Source organism: Colletotrichum jinshuiense, chromosome 7 (assembly GCF_051148585.1).
Source record: "Colletotrichum jinshuiense chromosome 7, complete sequence".
Lineage (NCBI taxonomy): Eukaryota > Fungi > Ascomycota > Sordariomycetes > Glomerellales > Glomerellaceae > Colletotrichum > Colletotrichum jinshuiense.
The window spans coordinates 318,583-332,711 of record NC_139314.1 but is presented as its reverse complement, the minus strand read 5'-3'; the positions used below and the strand labels follow the sequence as shown (position 1 = coordinate 332,711).

The 14,129-nt window shown below is 48.5% G+C and overlaps 4 protein-coding genes across 4 annotated transcripts; 3 read left to right on the top strand and 1 right to left on the bottom strand.

Moving 5' to 3' along the window:
• Positions 1-559: 559 nt before the first annotated feature.
• On the top strand, positions 560-1,589 carry EsH8_VII_000092 (uncharacterized protein; the record flags this gene model as incomplete). The annotated part of the gene is made up of 2 exons (XM_083270225.1): positions 560-635; positions 715-1,589. The coding sequence occupies 2 exons, from the start codon at positions 560-562 to the stop codon at positions 1,587-1,589; spliced, it is 951 nt and encodes a 316-aa protein (XP_083127782.1).
• Positions 1,590-2,820: 1,231 nt separating this feature from the next.
• EsH8_VII_000091 (alpha/beta hydrolase) lies at positions 2,821-3,921 on the top strand (the record flags this gene model as incomplete). The annotated part of the gene is made up of 1 exon (XM_083270224.1): positions 2,821-3,921. One exon carries the CDS (start codon positions 2,821-2,823, stop codon positions 3,919-3,921), a length of 1,101 nt encoding a protein of 366 aa, XP_083127781.1.
• Positions 3,922-7,959: 4,038 nt separating this feature from the next.
• EsH8_VII_000090 (HET domain-containing protein) lies at positions 7,960-9,883 on the bottom strand (the record flags this gene model as incomplete). The annotated part of the gene is made up of 2 exons (XM_083270223.1): positions 7,960-9,398; positions 9,820-9,883. The coding sequence occupies 2 exons, from the start codon at positions 9,881-9,883 to the stop codon at positions 7,960-7,962; spliced, it is 1,503 nt and encodes a 500-aa protein (XP_083127780.1).
• A 2,156-nt stretch (positions 9,884-12,039) lies between these two features.
• EsH8_VII_000089 (class I SAM-dependent methyltransferase) lies at positions 12,040-13,655 on the top strand (the record flags this gene model as incomplete). Its single annotated transcript, XM_083270222.1, has 9 exons — positions 12,040-12,222; positions 12,287-12,316; positions 12,387-12,480; positions 12,544-12,585; positions 12,644-12,798; positions 12,849-12,886; positions 12,952-13,089; positions 13,140-13,559; positions 13,610-13,655. The coding sequence occupies 9 exons, from the start codon at positions 12,040-12,042 to the stop codon at positions 13,653-13,655; spliced, it is 1,146 nt and encodes a 381-aa protein (XP_083127779.1).
• Between the last annotated feature and the right edge of the window lie 474 nt (positions 13,656-14,129).

Genomic DNA, 14,129 nt, shown 5'->3' with positions numbered 1-14,129 from the left:
CCAATATAAATAACTTCCGGTTGAAGTACGGGCGAAATGCCGTATCTCAGTTTTGGATAAAAATGTCTTGAAACCAATGAGTTACATGAGCATCGTGATGTGGGCTACAGCACCCAGTGGTTTAGTTCAGCTGGGAGTATCTACGTAAGGTTAGCTTCATGCTCCAAGAAAAGAAATGATCTTCTAACGGACTTCCGGCTTGTTGACTATGACCGTGACGACAAAAGTGCCCGGTCAGCGGAGAAAGCATGCATCAAACTAAGGCATGGGGGCCCCGCCAAAGGGAGTATCCGCATCTCCATGCACACCAGATGAGTCTACCTTTCGAGGTTCGGAACCTCTAGCAGCATCTCGGCAGTCAACGGCACCTGGTAGCTTGGCCGAGACAGAATCCACCAAACCCCGATCGTATTGCTCTTGAATAGTGCTGGGACTGGTTATAAATCCTCGACATGTTGCCTTATTCATTTTGTTTCTTCATTGCAGAGCTGTTCCCACTGGTTCTATACTTCATCTAAACGCTTCGATATCAATCTGTCGTGAATCTTTGTTCTTAAACATGTCGTCCACAAAGACTTTAGTCCTTGCCTTCCTCATGGCGCAGGCCGCAGCCATGCCGCTGAGTGCCCGAACCGGTATGTGAATACGATGGCTGAAGTAGCCTGCCTGCCAGGTCTTACGGTTTCATGAATTTTGGAGCTAAAAGAAAATTAGACACTGCCGAGGTTGCGCCCCGTGATGACATTGACACGGACTTCGCATACTTCAGCTTTAAGAGAGACGCTGAGAAGCGAGCTGCTGAGCTTGCCGCTCGTGATGATATCGATACCGACTTTGCGTATTTCAGCTTCAAGAGAGATGCTGAGAAGAGAGAGGCCGAGGCTAAAGCTGCCAAGCTTGCTGCCCGCGACGACATTGACACCGACTTCGCATACTTCAGCTTCAAGAGAGAGGTTGAGGCGAAGAGGGCAGCTAAGGCCAATGCTGCTAAGCTCGCTGCTCGTGATGACATTGATACCGACTTTGCCTACTTCAGCTTCAAGAGAGATGCTGAGAAGAGAGAGGCCGAAGCCAAAGCTGCCAAGCTTGCTGCCCGCGACGATATTGATACCGACTTCGCGTACTTCAGCTTCAAGAGAGACGCCGAGAAGAGAGAGGCAGAGGCCAACGCTGCTAAGCTAGCTGCTCGTGATGATATCGATACCGACTTTGCGTACTTCAGCTTCAAGAGAGATGCTGAGAAGAGAGAGGCTGAGGCTGAAGCTGCCAAGCTTGCTGCCCGCGATGACATTGACACCGACTTCGCGTACTTCAGCTTCAAGAGAGATGCCGAGAAGAGAGAAGCAGAGGCCAACGCTGCCGAGCCTGAGAAGGCGGAGAGGAGGGAGGCCGAGGCTAACCCTGCCGAGGTTGCCCCCCGCGATGACATTGACACCGACTTCGCGTACTTCAGCTTCAAGAGAGACGCCGAGAAGAGGGATGCTGAGGCTGAGAAGAATAAGGTGAGCCGCTCCCCATGGGATGCCGAACTGGATTTTGCCAACTTTGAATTTAAGAACCGTCGGGACGAGTCCGAGAACCAGGCATAGGTTTACGACGCGCCCGGCTGGGTTCCTCGAAGAGCTCTGTGGCTCCACTGACTAGGACGGGAGGGAGGCAATATCGAATCGAAAGTCCATCGCCAGATATGATGCTCCATCATCCGCACGAGAAAGAGATATGTTTATACACTTGCTGTTGTGGTTGGGGGTCACAGCCATTCATTTTGTATACATAGCCTTATGAGAATGCTCTCCTTAGTTAGTCCTGCGGTGCAATCTACAAACATGGCCCCCCACATTTGACTTTGCATCATTGACAAATGGGTAAAGATGACAACGGATTTCGGAACTATTGTGTTCTCAGGCCTATGGACCGCAAGCAAAGAAACTGTTGGTCGGTCACAAAAACACAATTTTGCGAGATTTATTTCCCTTACCTGTATATCTTGATAAGACAACCAGATACGTCCGCTATTCTAGACTGGCTTTACTTTTTGACAAGATCAAAGAGAGAGAATGTGTGAGACCTCGGTGGTATGTTTGAATGTCTACATTCATTTCAGGTTTTAGAATTTATTCCTCCCCGACGCCAAACTGACGCAGTGCGACTCGTCCCAAAGAAGCGCCAAAAATAGAGTATATATACGGCTTCCATGCTAAAAGCTAGCACATACGACCATACCCACTGGAGAACTCGGGATCCCGTCCGCTCTCCCATAGATAAGCCAGTGAGGGCCGGATTAGTAGTTGGGTCGGTGACGACCAGCGAATACCTGGTGTTGTATGTTTTGCTTTTTGCTTCTCATATCGCCAAACCAACATCGTGATTATTCAGTGTGTACTTACTTACCTAAGCACGAAACAGATAGTATCAGGAGATCTATTGGTGAGATGGTTTTTGTATGTACTATGTAGTTCGTGGCAGGTGCGGCTAATACCAGCAAATGAACATGGAGCGGCTATTTGCGGTGGAAAGGCAATACTGATCTAGCTACTTTAAGCGCCGTCTGCCTGGTCCTGAGGTGCGTGTCAGATCAATAACTTCAGTACGGAAGAACCTTGGTACAGCCATTTGTTTGGATACTTGTGCCATCCTTCCTAGTAATTGGTCCATGTGCCACATACCACCCACACTTTCGACCTGCAACGGCCAACCCCGCTCACCAGCATGGAATATGGCACCATTATGTGAACTGCCCAGTCTACCAACCGCTCCTCTTTTCCTTCAGCAGAAGCATCGTCGTCTGTCTCCCCTCGTTGAATTGGCAATAACATACTCATGGCGCAAACAATACGGGAATGTGCAACGACAATGCTGAAAGGTGTCGAGCTGCGATGTATGCACATGTGCCTGCAGGTCTTTGACTACTTTGCTCGGCATGGAGCTGCCACGATAGTGTGGTCAGCGACGACGTCAGATACCGACCCTGACCAACAGCCTCTGCTCGCGCAGCAGAATGCATCCTATGTGAACGAATCAAGTTCCGAGGAATTCGTCCTATCCGACGGTCGAAAGCTCGGCGTCGCATATTACGGTACAAAAAGCGGCCCGGCCGTGTTCTACTTGCACGGCTACCCTGGTTGTCGACTTTCTGGTGGCGTATTCTTCGACGCGCCAGGCAAGAAGCTGGAGGCCAGGATCATCGCCGTTGATAGACCTGGCATCGGCAACAGCTCTCCTCAGCCAGGCCGCACACTGCTCGACCATGCGAACGACATACGCGAACTTGCACAGCATCTGAATCTCCAATCTTACGGCATCATTGGCGTGTCGGGCGGTGGCCCGTATGCACTGGCATGTGCCTACTCACTACCAGAAGAAAATTTGAAGAGCGTCTCCATCGTTGGCGGAATGGGCCCGATTGATGTCGGTACCAAGGGCATGAACTGGGGCAACTGGTTTACCTTCAAAGGGCTGTTGTATTTCCCATTTGTAATTCGTTGGTTACAGAATCGAGTGGTGGCTGCACTGAAGAGCATGTCAAATGAGAAGCTAGTTGAGTTGGTGCGCAGCCAATTGTCCAGGAAGTCAAATAGGTGGATTAGCCCGGATCTGGACACCCTGAAAGATCCTGAATCTCTCACCACGATGCTTGATCTCTATCGGGAGCATTATAAACAGGGAGTGGACGGGCATATGGAAGATGGGCGGGTTTTGACGACCGATTGGGGATTTCGACTGGAAGATATCCGCTCCTCTATACCAGTTCAGCTGTGGTATAGTAAGAAGGACACGAACGTACCTTTCCGGATGGGCGAGGCGATTGTCTCACATCTCAGCTCTCCTCCTGATTTCTATGTTAATGAGGATGAAACACATCTGAGCCTTGTATTGAAGTGTAGCACTGATACTCTAGAGCGTCTGCTTGAGAAGATGTGAGATTGGCTTGGTACGGTTACATCTCATTCTTGTCTTTATTTTATTTCCACTCCCGAGCTGAGCTATACAGCAATCGTCATTGACACCTAAACCTGGATCATACATGTAATTGCGACCTGCCAAAGAACACACTCCTGAAACACTGAAACACCCCCAAAAACACCGACAGCATTGAAATTAGTATCGAAAGGGGGAATGCTGCACCTTGAACGGTATCCGGGCCGTGATGCAAGAGCCTAACGAAGAAAATACCACCATCAGCAGCAGGCCGAGTTGTAGCACAAGATTCGCATCATTCTGATGTTCTTGCGGGCGTAGATTCCCCAGCAGACATCCATGGCGTCGCTGCCCTCTTCCGTTCCCGACTTCTTTTTGGGAAACTCGATGTGGCGGGAGGTATGTTCTCCTTCTCCACCGGTTTAGCATCAGTCATTCCGAGATGTTTCTGCATAGGCACTGCAATCGTGAAGGGTTTCGCCGCGGCGTATCCATTCATATCACCAGCAGCCACCGCTCTTGAGACTCGCCGTGTTCTAAAGCTTTTGGTTCTGATGATGGTTTCGAATACTGGTATGAATCTCATGGTTGTTATAGGCTGCTGTTGATTTCAATTGTGGCGCGGGGGCGTTCAAGCTGGGGAATGGTGTCTCAAGACTTCTGCTCAGCTCCGTACCCCAAAAGGGTTGTTGTCTTCGAGTACAGACCATACAAACGGTGGTCCTGCACATCATAGTTAATCCCACTGAGACTCGGGCTGAAAACGGGGAATCTTTGTCATTTCAAACCCAATCTCCAGTCGCAACCTGTCGGCTACATCCGCTCGGGCCGCAAATTTCTGCAAACAACAACTGGGTTTCTTCAGAGAGTTTAGAAACATTTCCCCTCTCCTTTGACGTTTAAGACATCTTCCTAGCACTGCTATCTTCACATGGTTTGCTCCGGATTCCAGTCTCTGAGGAGCCAATCCTCAGCATCGGTATGAAACATATGTCTGGCGTCTTTCTTTCATCGTATGATGTGGAGCTTAAGGTGTGTATGAACAACCCATGGTCTCTTCGGTGGATAGGTATTTCTACCATGGACGAATCAAAGATCTCATTCCAGTAGCCGTACCTTTTTGCGGTCGAACTTTCAACCAGCCACCAGACCCTTGGCTCAGGTTGGACGACGCCAGCCTCAATCTGAATAGGCGCCTAGATTTAACTCTCTGTGAAACTATGCTAAGCTCGTATAAACACACACACACACACACACACACACTCCCACACATATATATGCTCAAAAGTCCTTCTTCCCGAGCATCTCTTATTTTTGCATCTCATCGATCAAACTATACCACGGCGTACATTACATTATAATATGTATAGCATTGAAAGGCTTGAAAAATTACCTCATTTGCCCGACGATGCCGCCGGCGCATCGAACGGACAATATGCGATTTCTGCACCCCGCGCGAAAAGTTTACATGCTGACTCGCCAAAAATTAAGTACGATGTCTGGTTTAAGACAAGAGTAAGCATCGTTGCGAATTGTGACCGCTATTGCGAAATGCTGAAATGTTTTGATCTCTACAGCCGCTTGACCAGCCAAGCATTGACAGGATGAAGGGTATTCAACTTATCACCGAATCTCATGGCCAGGGAGACTGCGATAACCCTTTAGCCGGTCTGTGGACCTGGTTTGAGATATCAATCATGGAGAACGAGGATTCGGAGACTCCTCGAACTCAGAATGACATTGAGCTCACGTGGAAGAGCCACGAAAACGACTATCACAGTAACTCGGAATGGGTGCGTTGCCTCCAGTCTCAACCGCATTTATTCATTCTAGAACAAGCCATTGATAAGAACCAGGCTGACCCAAATTATCTTCTGAGTAGAATGATGGCCATAAATTTGATAAAAAGCATGAAATATTTGGGCTCCTCCAGGTAAGGGTATCGTTTCGATGACAACGTGACGTAAACTAATTCTGCAGGCCGGAAACGTGATTGCCGTTCGGCTATGTGCACGTTTCGCTGGATGGTCTCTCTACGCTCAGACAGCATATCTCGTGGTTGAACTGGGAAAGCAAGGTAACACCAAAACCCATGATTGAGTTGATAGTGACTGATCGTTATGTTTAGAGGAGCAACCAAACATTCAGCTGGGCCAAACCATTTCTGGTGTCAAGGTCGCACAAGATGCTATAAACGATATCAACAAGTTTCTTTTCCCCAACGCTGAGAAAACCCTTCCTTCTGTTCCGGATACTGTATACCATGCTGGTGTGGTTAAGGGTGGCAACTCGGATGATCGTCCACTTCGTGTTCTTGCATTAGGTAAGTTATCTATTCTTGTTTAATTACTCTGTCTTCACATGTATGGGAGACAAGTTCAGTAGTGCTAATAATGATTGTGCAAGATGGCGGCGGTGTCCGTGGCCTGGAAACACTAATAATCCTTAGAGAGGTCATGAATAAGGCCTTCCCAGACCAGAATATCAAGCCTTGCGAGGTTTTCGATATGATCGGAGGCACTAGCACTGGCGGGTATGTGAGATCCATCACGTTGCGATTTACAATGTAAATTCTAACAGTTAAGCTTGATTGCAATCATGCTTGGACGCCTTGAGATGATAGTAGATCAGTGTATCAAGGAGTATAATGAGTTAATGGGCATAATATTCCCCTCACGCTTCGTCGATAGGGTTGCGACTCACGCTGATAACCTGGTCGATATTATTCCCTTCCCATTCGGTTTTATGAAGCCAGGGATGAAAATGATTACCTCGCGAATCAAAAGAGTAGTGGCTGGAGCTGTAACGGGATTTGACGTTATAGTAAGGGGAGAGAAATGGGATGCCAGTGAGCTAGAGGAAATCATCAAAAAACTCATTCAAGATAGGGCGCCTGGAGGGCCTCATGATGCCGACGATTTTTACCTTCAAGACCCGAAGAGAAGAAATCCCAGTTGCAAGGTGTAAGTATCTCTCAGGCCGCCGAATAACCCTTGTCTGACGTATGTAGGTTTGTCACCGCAGTAAACAGTAAGAATAGCAACGTCGAACCGCCAACACTATTCCGTTCGTATGACAACCCTCGCGAGAGATCCAAATTCCCAAAAATCAAGCTTTGGGAGGCAGCTCGCGCTACATCTGCAGCGCCCTTATACTTCGAGCCTTTGAAACTTGGGGATGATGAGTTCGTCGATGGGGGTTTACAAGCCAATAACCCTCTTGGGTGGTGAGTTTTTCATTCGTTCCATTTGAGAATTGATTCCTTATTAATTTCTTTTTGACATTTCGTGACTGAAACCGTACATTAACAATCTTCAGGCTCTGGAACGAAGTTCTCACCACATATGGGGCCGATCGTACGGCGGCTTGCTTTTTGAGTCTTGGCACCGGCGTCCCACCTGCGCAAAAAATTCCTTCTCTCCAAGGCGACATTCTCCATCCTCTCAAACAACTTGGAATTATCAACGGATTGACTGGAGTTGCATGTAACACTGAAGTTGTCAACATACTTTTCGGGTCCCTCATAAAATCATTCGCCCCCGAAAGAGGTGTCGACAAATACTGGCGTTTCAGTGTAGGTAATGATTTACCTTCTATGGTCAAGGATGACGGGATCACAAAGTGGATGGTCGTAAATCCCGAGAAAAGGAATCTGGAGGTTATCGCCATGGATGACCCTAGGATGATTACAAAAATAGAGAATATGACCTCAGCCTATATCCGTACCGAACAGGTAAAGTTGAATGGGTGTGCCGCCGCTCTTGCACGCATTGTTGCGGCAAGGGATAGCGCCCTGAACTCGGATAATTTTTAGACAAGAGGGGAAAATATTGACAAAGCTCTTCGGGTTAAAACAAGGCTCTGTCACAAGTCTAATTCTACTACGTTATTTGCTTGTAATGTCCGAATGTTACCATCAAACCAACGCTACATCGAGCCGTGTAAAAATGCAGTTGCCTAACTATAATGTTGATTTCGACCTGCGAATAACACCTAAAATTTGATTTTATCATAGATTTGACGCCTCTAAGATAAAATAGATTATACAATCGTAACAAGGCGAGCTGTTCCTATATCATCTTTCGAGCACGGGAGCCGGTTCTGTCCCTTAGCCTGGAGGAACTCATGGTAACTCTCTGGAAACTCCTGAGTCTTCGTGTCTGACTGCGCTGATGCGAAGACAAGCCCGCGGCGCGAATATTTTCCGGCCTCTCCATCTATCTCCTCCAAGAGAAGTCCCTTGAGTTCGGAGAACCGCTGGTTCATTCCAGCAGTGTTTGGCTCTTGGAGGTCAAACACAGGGACAAAAAACAGGTTACCTGTAGCTTCGGCAGCACTGGTCGTGTCCAGCGCCAGCTGGATCAAATGCTCCATTCCGCGACCAATCAATCGGGGCTGAGGCCCAGCCTCGAGTTCTACAGGGTTCAGCACGCCACGGAGCCGGAGATGACCAACTCCGTCAACCATAACCGTCTCATCGACATCGACAACTTCCGCAAGCAGGTTCACGACATAGCCTTCGTATTCGTGATGGAGCGGCGTGTTGACAGCGCAATCGACGCTCATCCACGACCATGAGGGGCCAACGTTGTTCCGCGTTGCAGTGCTCGACTCCTCGGCAAACCAACAGAGCTGCATCTCCATTTGTGATCTCCAAAGGCCAGCACAGAATTCATTCTTCAGCTTAGGCCGCAAATAGTCCACCACGCCGGAAAGAGCAACCACCTTGTCCGAGGCGACCGTCAAATTGCACTGAGAGTACGCCTTTACAACCGTCCCCCATTGACCGAGGGCCCGATCTTGCTCTTGCGGCACCTTCAGCAAGCTCGAGCCGCGCTTCGGTCCAATACCTGACGGGATCATGTGAGGCATCGCCTGCGCACCGGAGGGTATCGTCTCAGCCGCTGTGAGCTCCGGGCAGTCCCAGATGACCTGGTCTGAAGTAAAGTGTGCCATGCGTGGAGATAGAAGGCGCTCTTGCAACACCCATCCACGGGTGTTGAGCGGGGCATCATCGACCGCAACGGTCCAGTACGGTTTGTCCAGTGCGGCCTCGACTGCGACAAAGGAGCCGCTGATAGCGCCGTTGGATATGGGGAATGGGCCAGACATCAGACTCTCCGGCGTTCGGTCTGCAAAAAGACCGGAATGACTGTCACGAGACCGTGTAGCGGCAAGGTTAAGGATACCGTGCTGGTAGACATTGAGCATCGTCCTAGACTCGATATCCCAGTCGGAGCGGGAGTCTTGGATAATGCACAGAGAATCGATCCAAATATAAGCTATTCCGAGGGATCTGGTAGCGCTGAGGGCGTCTTGGAAGGTGGCGGGGAGTTCTGACAGCAAAATTCCCCTTTGAAGCTTGGGGAGCGTCTTTATGGTGCATTTGATGATGTCGGAGCCGCCCCAGCGGTGGCTGAGAGATATATACGGACCCTTGGGCGGAGTTTCATTGGTGATGATCAGTCGAGCACTGGAGCCTTCGATTTCGATCAGCCGGGTCGGATACCATGTCGCCTGGGCCCTGGATGCACGGCAAATTTTATGGTTGTCTAAGCAATCCTGAAGACAAGATTTGATGAAGCGCTGAGTCTCGGGTGAGCCGGTACTTGTGCTAGTTACCTTTGCGAGTAGGCTCAGGTTTTCTATGAAAAATTCGACTTAGTTGATTCGAAACAGCTATGGGATAGTTTGGCAGTACGTACCTTGGTTTTCTACTTGTTCTAGGAGTATTTGGGGACGACAGAGGTGCTTCTGGGATGATGAATCCAAGACCTCGAATGTCGCGTAGGGCATTGTAGCGAAAACCCCGCCATGCGTTCCGGGGCTAAAGACAATGCTTCTTACGTCCAAAGGTCGATTTTCTTCCTTGTCAAAGTCAAATCCCTTCAGTCCACGTACAATAGCGCAGCAAACAACGCATGTAGCGCTGTTGGGTAGAATTGCGGCGAAGGATGTAGTCCATCTTGACTCTGCGTACCAGCGACCATTCTGGCCGTGTTCCGCCTCTCGGTCGAACGCACTTTGACAGTAACTGCACAGCATTTTCAGTATATATATATAAGTCGTGCAATTTCAGATTCCTATAATAAACAAGACTGGTTTATGAACTTGACTCGAGCCTCCGACCATTAGATTTACGTCAGAATAAGGGAAAGAAAATCTTACCCCGCTGGGCCGAAGTTCTTACAGCCCCAAAGCGGGGTGATACACAATGGTGGGGTTGGTCAGCTTACGCAGCCTTGTCTTGCTCACCAACCTCAAAATCCACTGAACGTGTTGGAGGCTTCTTACGTGACCAAGTGTGGCCAGCATGCATTAATGCTTAATGCTTGCCCGACTAAGCCAACCTCTTGCATAACAGAATTCACCTCCGTATTTCAGTCGTGCTTCATTTCCTGCTGTCGCCGATAATTCAACGGTTCGCACTTACATGACGAGCCGTATTTATGATTTTCTCCGTAATATACCAAGTTTGACAAGCAGGCTGCGACCGCCTTGTCTCCCTCGACATATGTTCAAGAAACACATGCATTTAAGTAATCATTCTATCTCCTACTTTAAAATGGCATCCAGTTCGCCCTATTATGAACCTGAAATATTGGCCTTGAGGTACAAATATGGAGCCCATGTTGTTTCTCCTGGTTGACAATGCTCCCAACAAACACTACCATTCGATCCTCATCTTATTCACATTCGCGCTCAAACGTAGCGTACTCTGGATGTGCTGATGCCCATGTGATCGCCTAAGATAACAAAATGAGGTCGTGTAAATGGAAAAGGTTGTCCCATCACCGACGCCTCATGCAGAATGGACGATGTCGCTGGATCTCTGGGATTTTTTCGCTTGCGCCATCGCCATGGTGGGGCAGAAACGGTCATCGGAAGTTTGGTTGAAGCACAAGACGGTTTTTGGCATATGTAATGCAATGCGGAAACTGATGCACAATATCGCGGTGGACTCATCGCCGGTCTCATTCGCTGTTTATATTTGGGGCGCAGCGCTGTCATTTCGTCGCAGACTGATGTTTCTAGACCAAATGACTTGGTTCCATCGATGCATGTTGTACGCCGTTTCTTTGAACATCTACTTATATTGGCCGGACCAATATCGTGTCAAATGGCGATAACATTTTAGTAAGTTGCCTCACCCAACTACTCTCCTTCTTGCGGCGGCTTTCACAATGGCCAAGTTGTGACTCAGGTGAGTAGAGCAAGCAGGGTAAATAAACAGGTGCAATTAGCACTAGCAGGTCTTGAATACTTCAAAATTGGCAAGTAATTTAACGACCTAGGTAGATAAAGCAAGCCTACGGCGCAGAAAGATGTTGGTGCCGGATGCTTTACTCAGGGGTTGTTCGCATTTTCCAAGGTGATCTATCAATCCTATTGGCCACTGTTATAATGGGTCTACTCCAGACCAGTCAAATTGTCCCATTCTTTGGCCCATGGCCTGATGTGAAGGCAAGGATTATTCCTTCGCAAATTGCATACCCATGCCATTTGGCACCCGTCCTGGACTTATCTTTTTGTTCAGAAATAAATACGGCGGAGGCTATAGAGTTGACCTCGAGCGAGTTCCCTATTTTACATCCTTGGGTGGATTTCTATGACTGTAGGTAATCGGACAATGTTGAATTATATTCCCATCCCTAACACGAAACATGTATTGTAACGCTCTAACCATCGGGAAGACTATGTACATTGAGTCAATTAAATGGATAGGCCGAGAGGGATTGGCCAATACTACACCTACCATATGGGGAATCGAAGGGCCGGCGGAAGAGGCCCCGTGGCCGCCCGCTCGCCTGTGACCTGCACGCATGCTGGTCAGCAATCCCAGTAACTTATTCGCTACCGTAGGGATTGTTCCTGGTCTGGGGATTTCTGCGAATCGACAGCTGCGAACATGCATAATGTCTCCAACCGGGAAGAGGGGTAACAAGAACCAACAAGGACGAGTCTCCCAAAGGGGTTATATCGCCGCACCAACAAAAATGAGTTATGATTTGATTCCACATGTTTATATCCAAAGCAACCCGTTGGTAATTACTCCGCAAAACGTTTGACCTCTGCCTCCAACAAGCATACCAAACGGCGACATTTTCGTCCCTCCGTATTATGTCCGACAGCAACGCCGCAGCTCCCGCAAGGGCGGGCGATGACGCGCCTACTGCAGATGCTCAAACCCCTCGCCGCATTGCAGATGAAAACAACGCCGACCCTGCAGGTGTTGCACCAACGGCGGCTACCCAGTCCCCTCGCCACATTGCAGGTGCCAACAATGAACAACTTGCGGCGGATGTGGGAAGCCCCCTGCCAAATAACCGCAGCTTATATGTTTGCTAATCCCTTTCTCCGTGTCTAGGATACGGACGATAGCTCCTCGGTGGACGGCGTGAGTGCTAGGAATTCATAAATGTTGAGAGTTTGATCTTGGCACGGAAACTGAACCAAATGTTTCGTAGGCGAGTCTTGCCTCTTCTACTACGAGTGTAACCGGTTCAATTCTCGAATACCGATTGGAAAATGGACGGACATATCATTCGTACAAGGAAGGGAGTAAGTACACCGCAGTCGCCAACCAATACTTTTATGGAACAGGTCTGATCTCAATCGCTTCAGGATACTTGGCTCCCAACGACGATAGGGAAAACGAACGCCTCGGTATGACCTCTTAGGCTCTAGTCAGTATATCGGTTTCTTTTAAGCTAAGAGAACGTAGACTTGCAGCACAACCTTTTCATTCGGACATTCGACGATAGGCTCGGAACTGCACCGCCCAGCGATCCGGACTCGAAGGTCGGACGTGTTCTAGATATCGGAACAGGTGCGGGCTCTTGGGCCATCGACTTTGGGGATGAACATCCCGAGGCCGAAGTGAGTGTAGTGTACCCCTTGTCGGTGATCAAGAGCTAATTTCTTGACAGGTCATTGGCGTTGATTTATCTCCCGTTCAAACCACATTGTATGAAACTTTCCAAGTTTACACTGCGCCCTTCACGCTGTCAGTGTACTGATGTATTTCTTTAGTGTTCCGCCTAACGTGAGATTTGAAATCGACGACATTGAGGAACCCTGGACGTTTTCGCAACCCTTCGATTACATCCATAGCCGAACGATGACGGGAAGTATCGCCGACTGGAAGAGATACATACAGAGATGCTATGAGTGAGTTGTGCTTCTCCTACCCGCACAGATATTATACTAATAGGACTAAGTAACTTAAACCCTGGTGGCTACCTTGAGCTCAACGACATCGACGCTATCCCCGTCTCGGACGACGGGACGCTTACCGAGGATACCGCCCTTCTAAAATGTGGAAGTCTATGCCTGGAAGCCATGGTCAAATTCGGATCACCTTTCCAGGAGTTTAGCCGTCTTGAAGCCGTCCTCAAAGAGGTCGGATTTGATGATGTCCAGGTCCAACGGTTCAAGTGGCCAACGAACAGCTGGCCCAAAGACCGTAAACACAAAGAACTAGGTTACTGGAACTATGAGAATCTTGCGCCCAATTTTGAGGCATTCTTGATGGCTCCTTTGACTCGAGCCTTGGGCTGGACCAAAGAGGAGGTTATTATTCTTGCGATGGAGATTCGCCAGGACTTGGGAAACAAGAACATTCACGCTTATTATAATATGTGAGAGGCGAACCCCCGACCTTTAGTATTATATTTGCTAACTCATCAAGTTGGTCCATCTATGGACGGAAACCTTTGAAGGCCAAAGAAACTTAATCAACGGCTGACTGTTAAAGTTGTCGGGACTTGCCAGGGAACTATCGTGGGGACATTTAACACTACAAGTATGTTGAGGGCGTTCAGCACCAATACAAGAAAACCAACCCGTTGTCAAGTTCCTAAAATATTGTCCACTACGGTCATGGTTATCTATTGATCCAAGCGTCCCCTATTAGGCCGGTTTGGGCAGTGAAACGGGTAGGTAAGTGGGCACTTGGTCGTATTGCTTAGTATCACCAGTGCATAATTAGTTCTGGTGGTAAGTGTACATGCAAAAATTGGAGAGTCCAATAGGTAAGTGGATGTTGATTTCTGCCACCTGTCCATAACGGAGTTCAAGGTACTAGATCAGCGAGCAGAGCACAAAATAGGAACTTGAACATGCATGTATTCGAATCTCAACGTCAGCAAAAGCAGCCAATTAAGATTACTCGAAGAGAATCCTAATCTACAGGCATCTCTAGTATATTG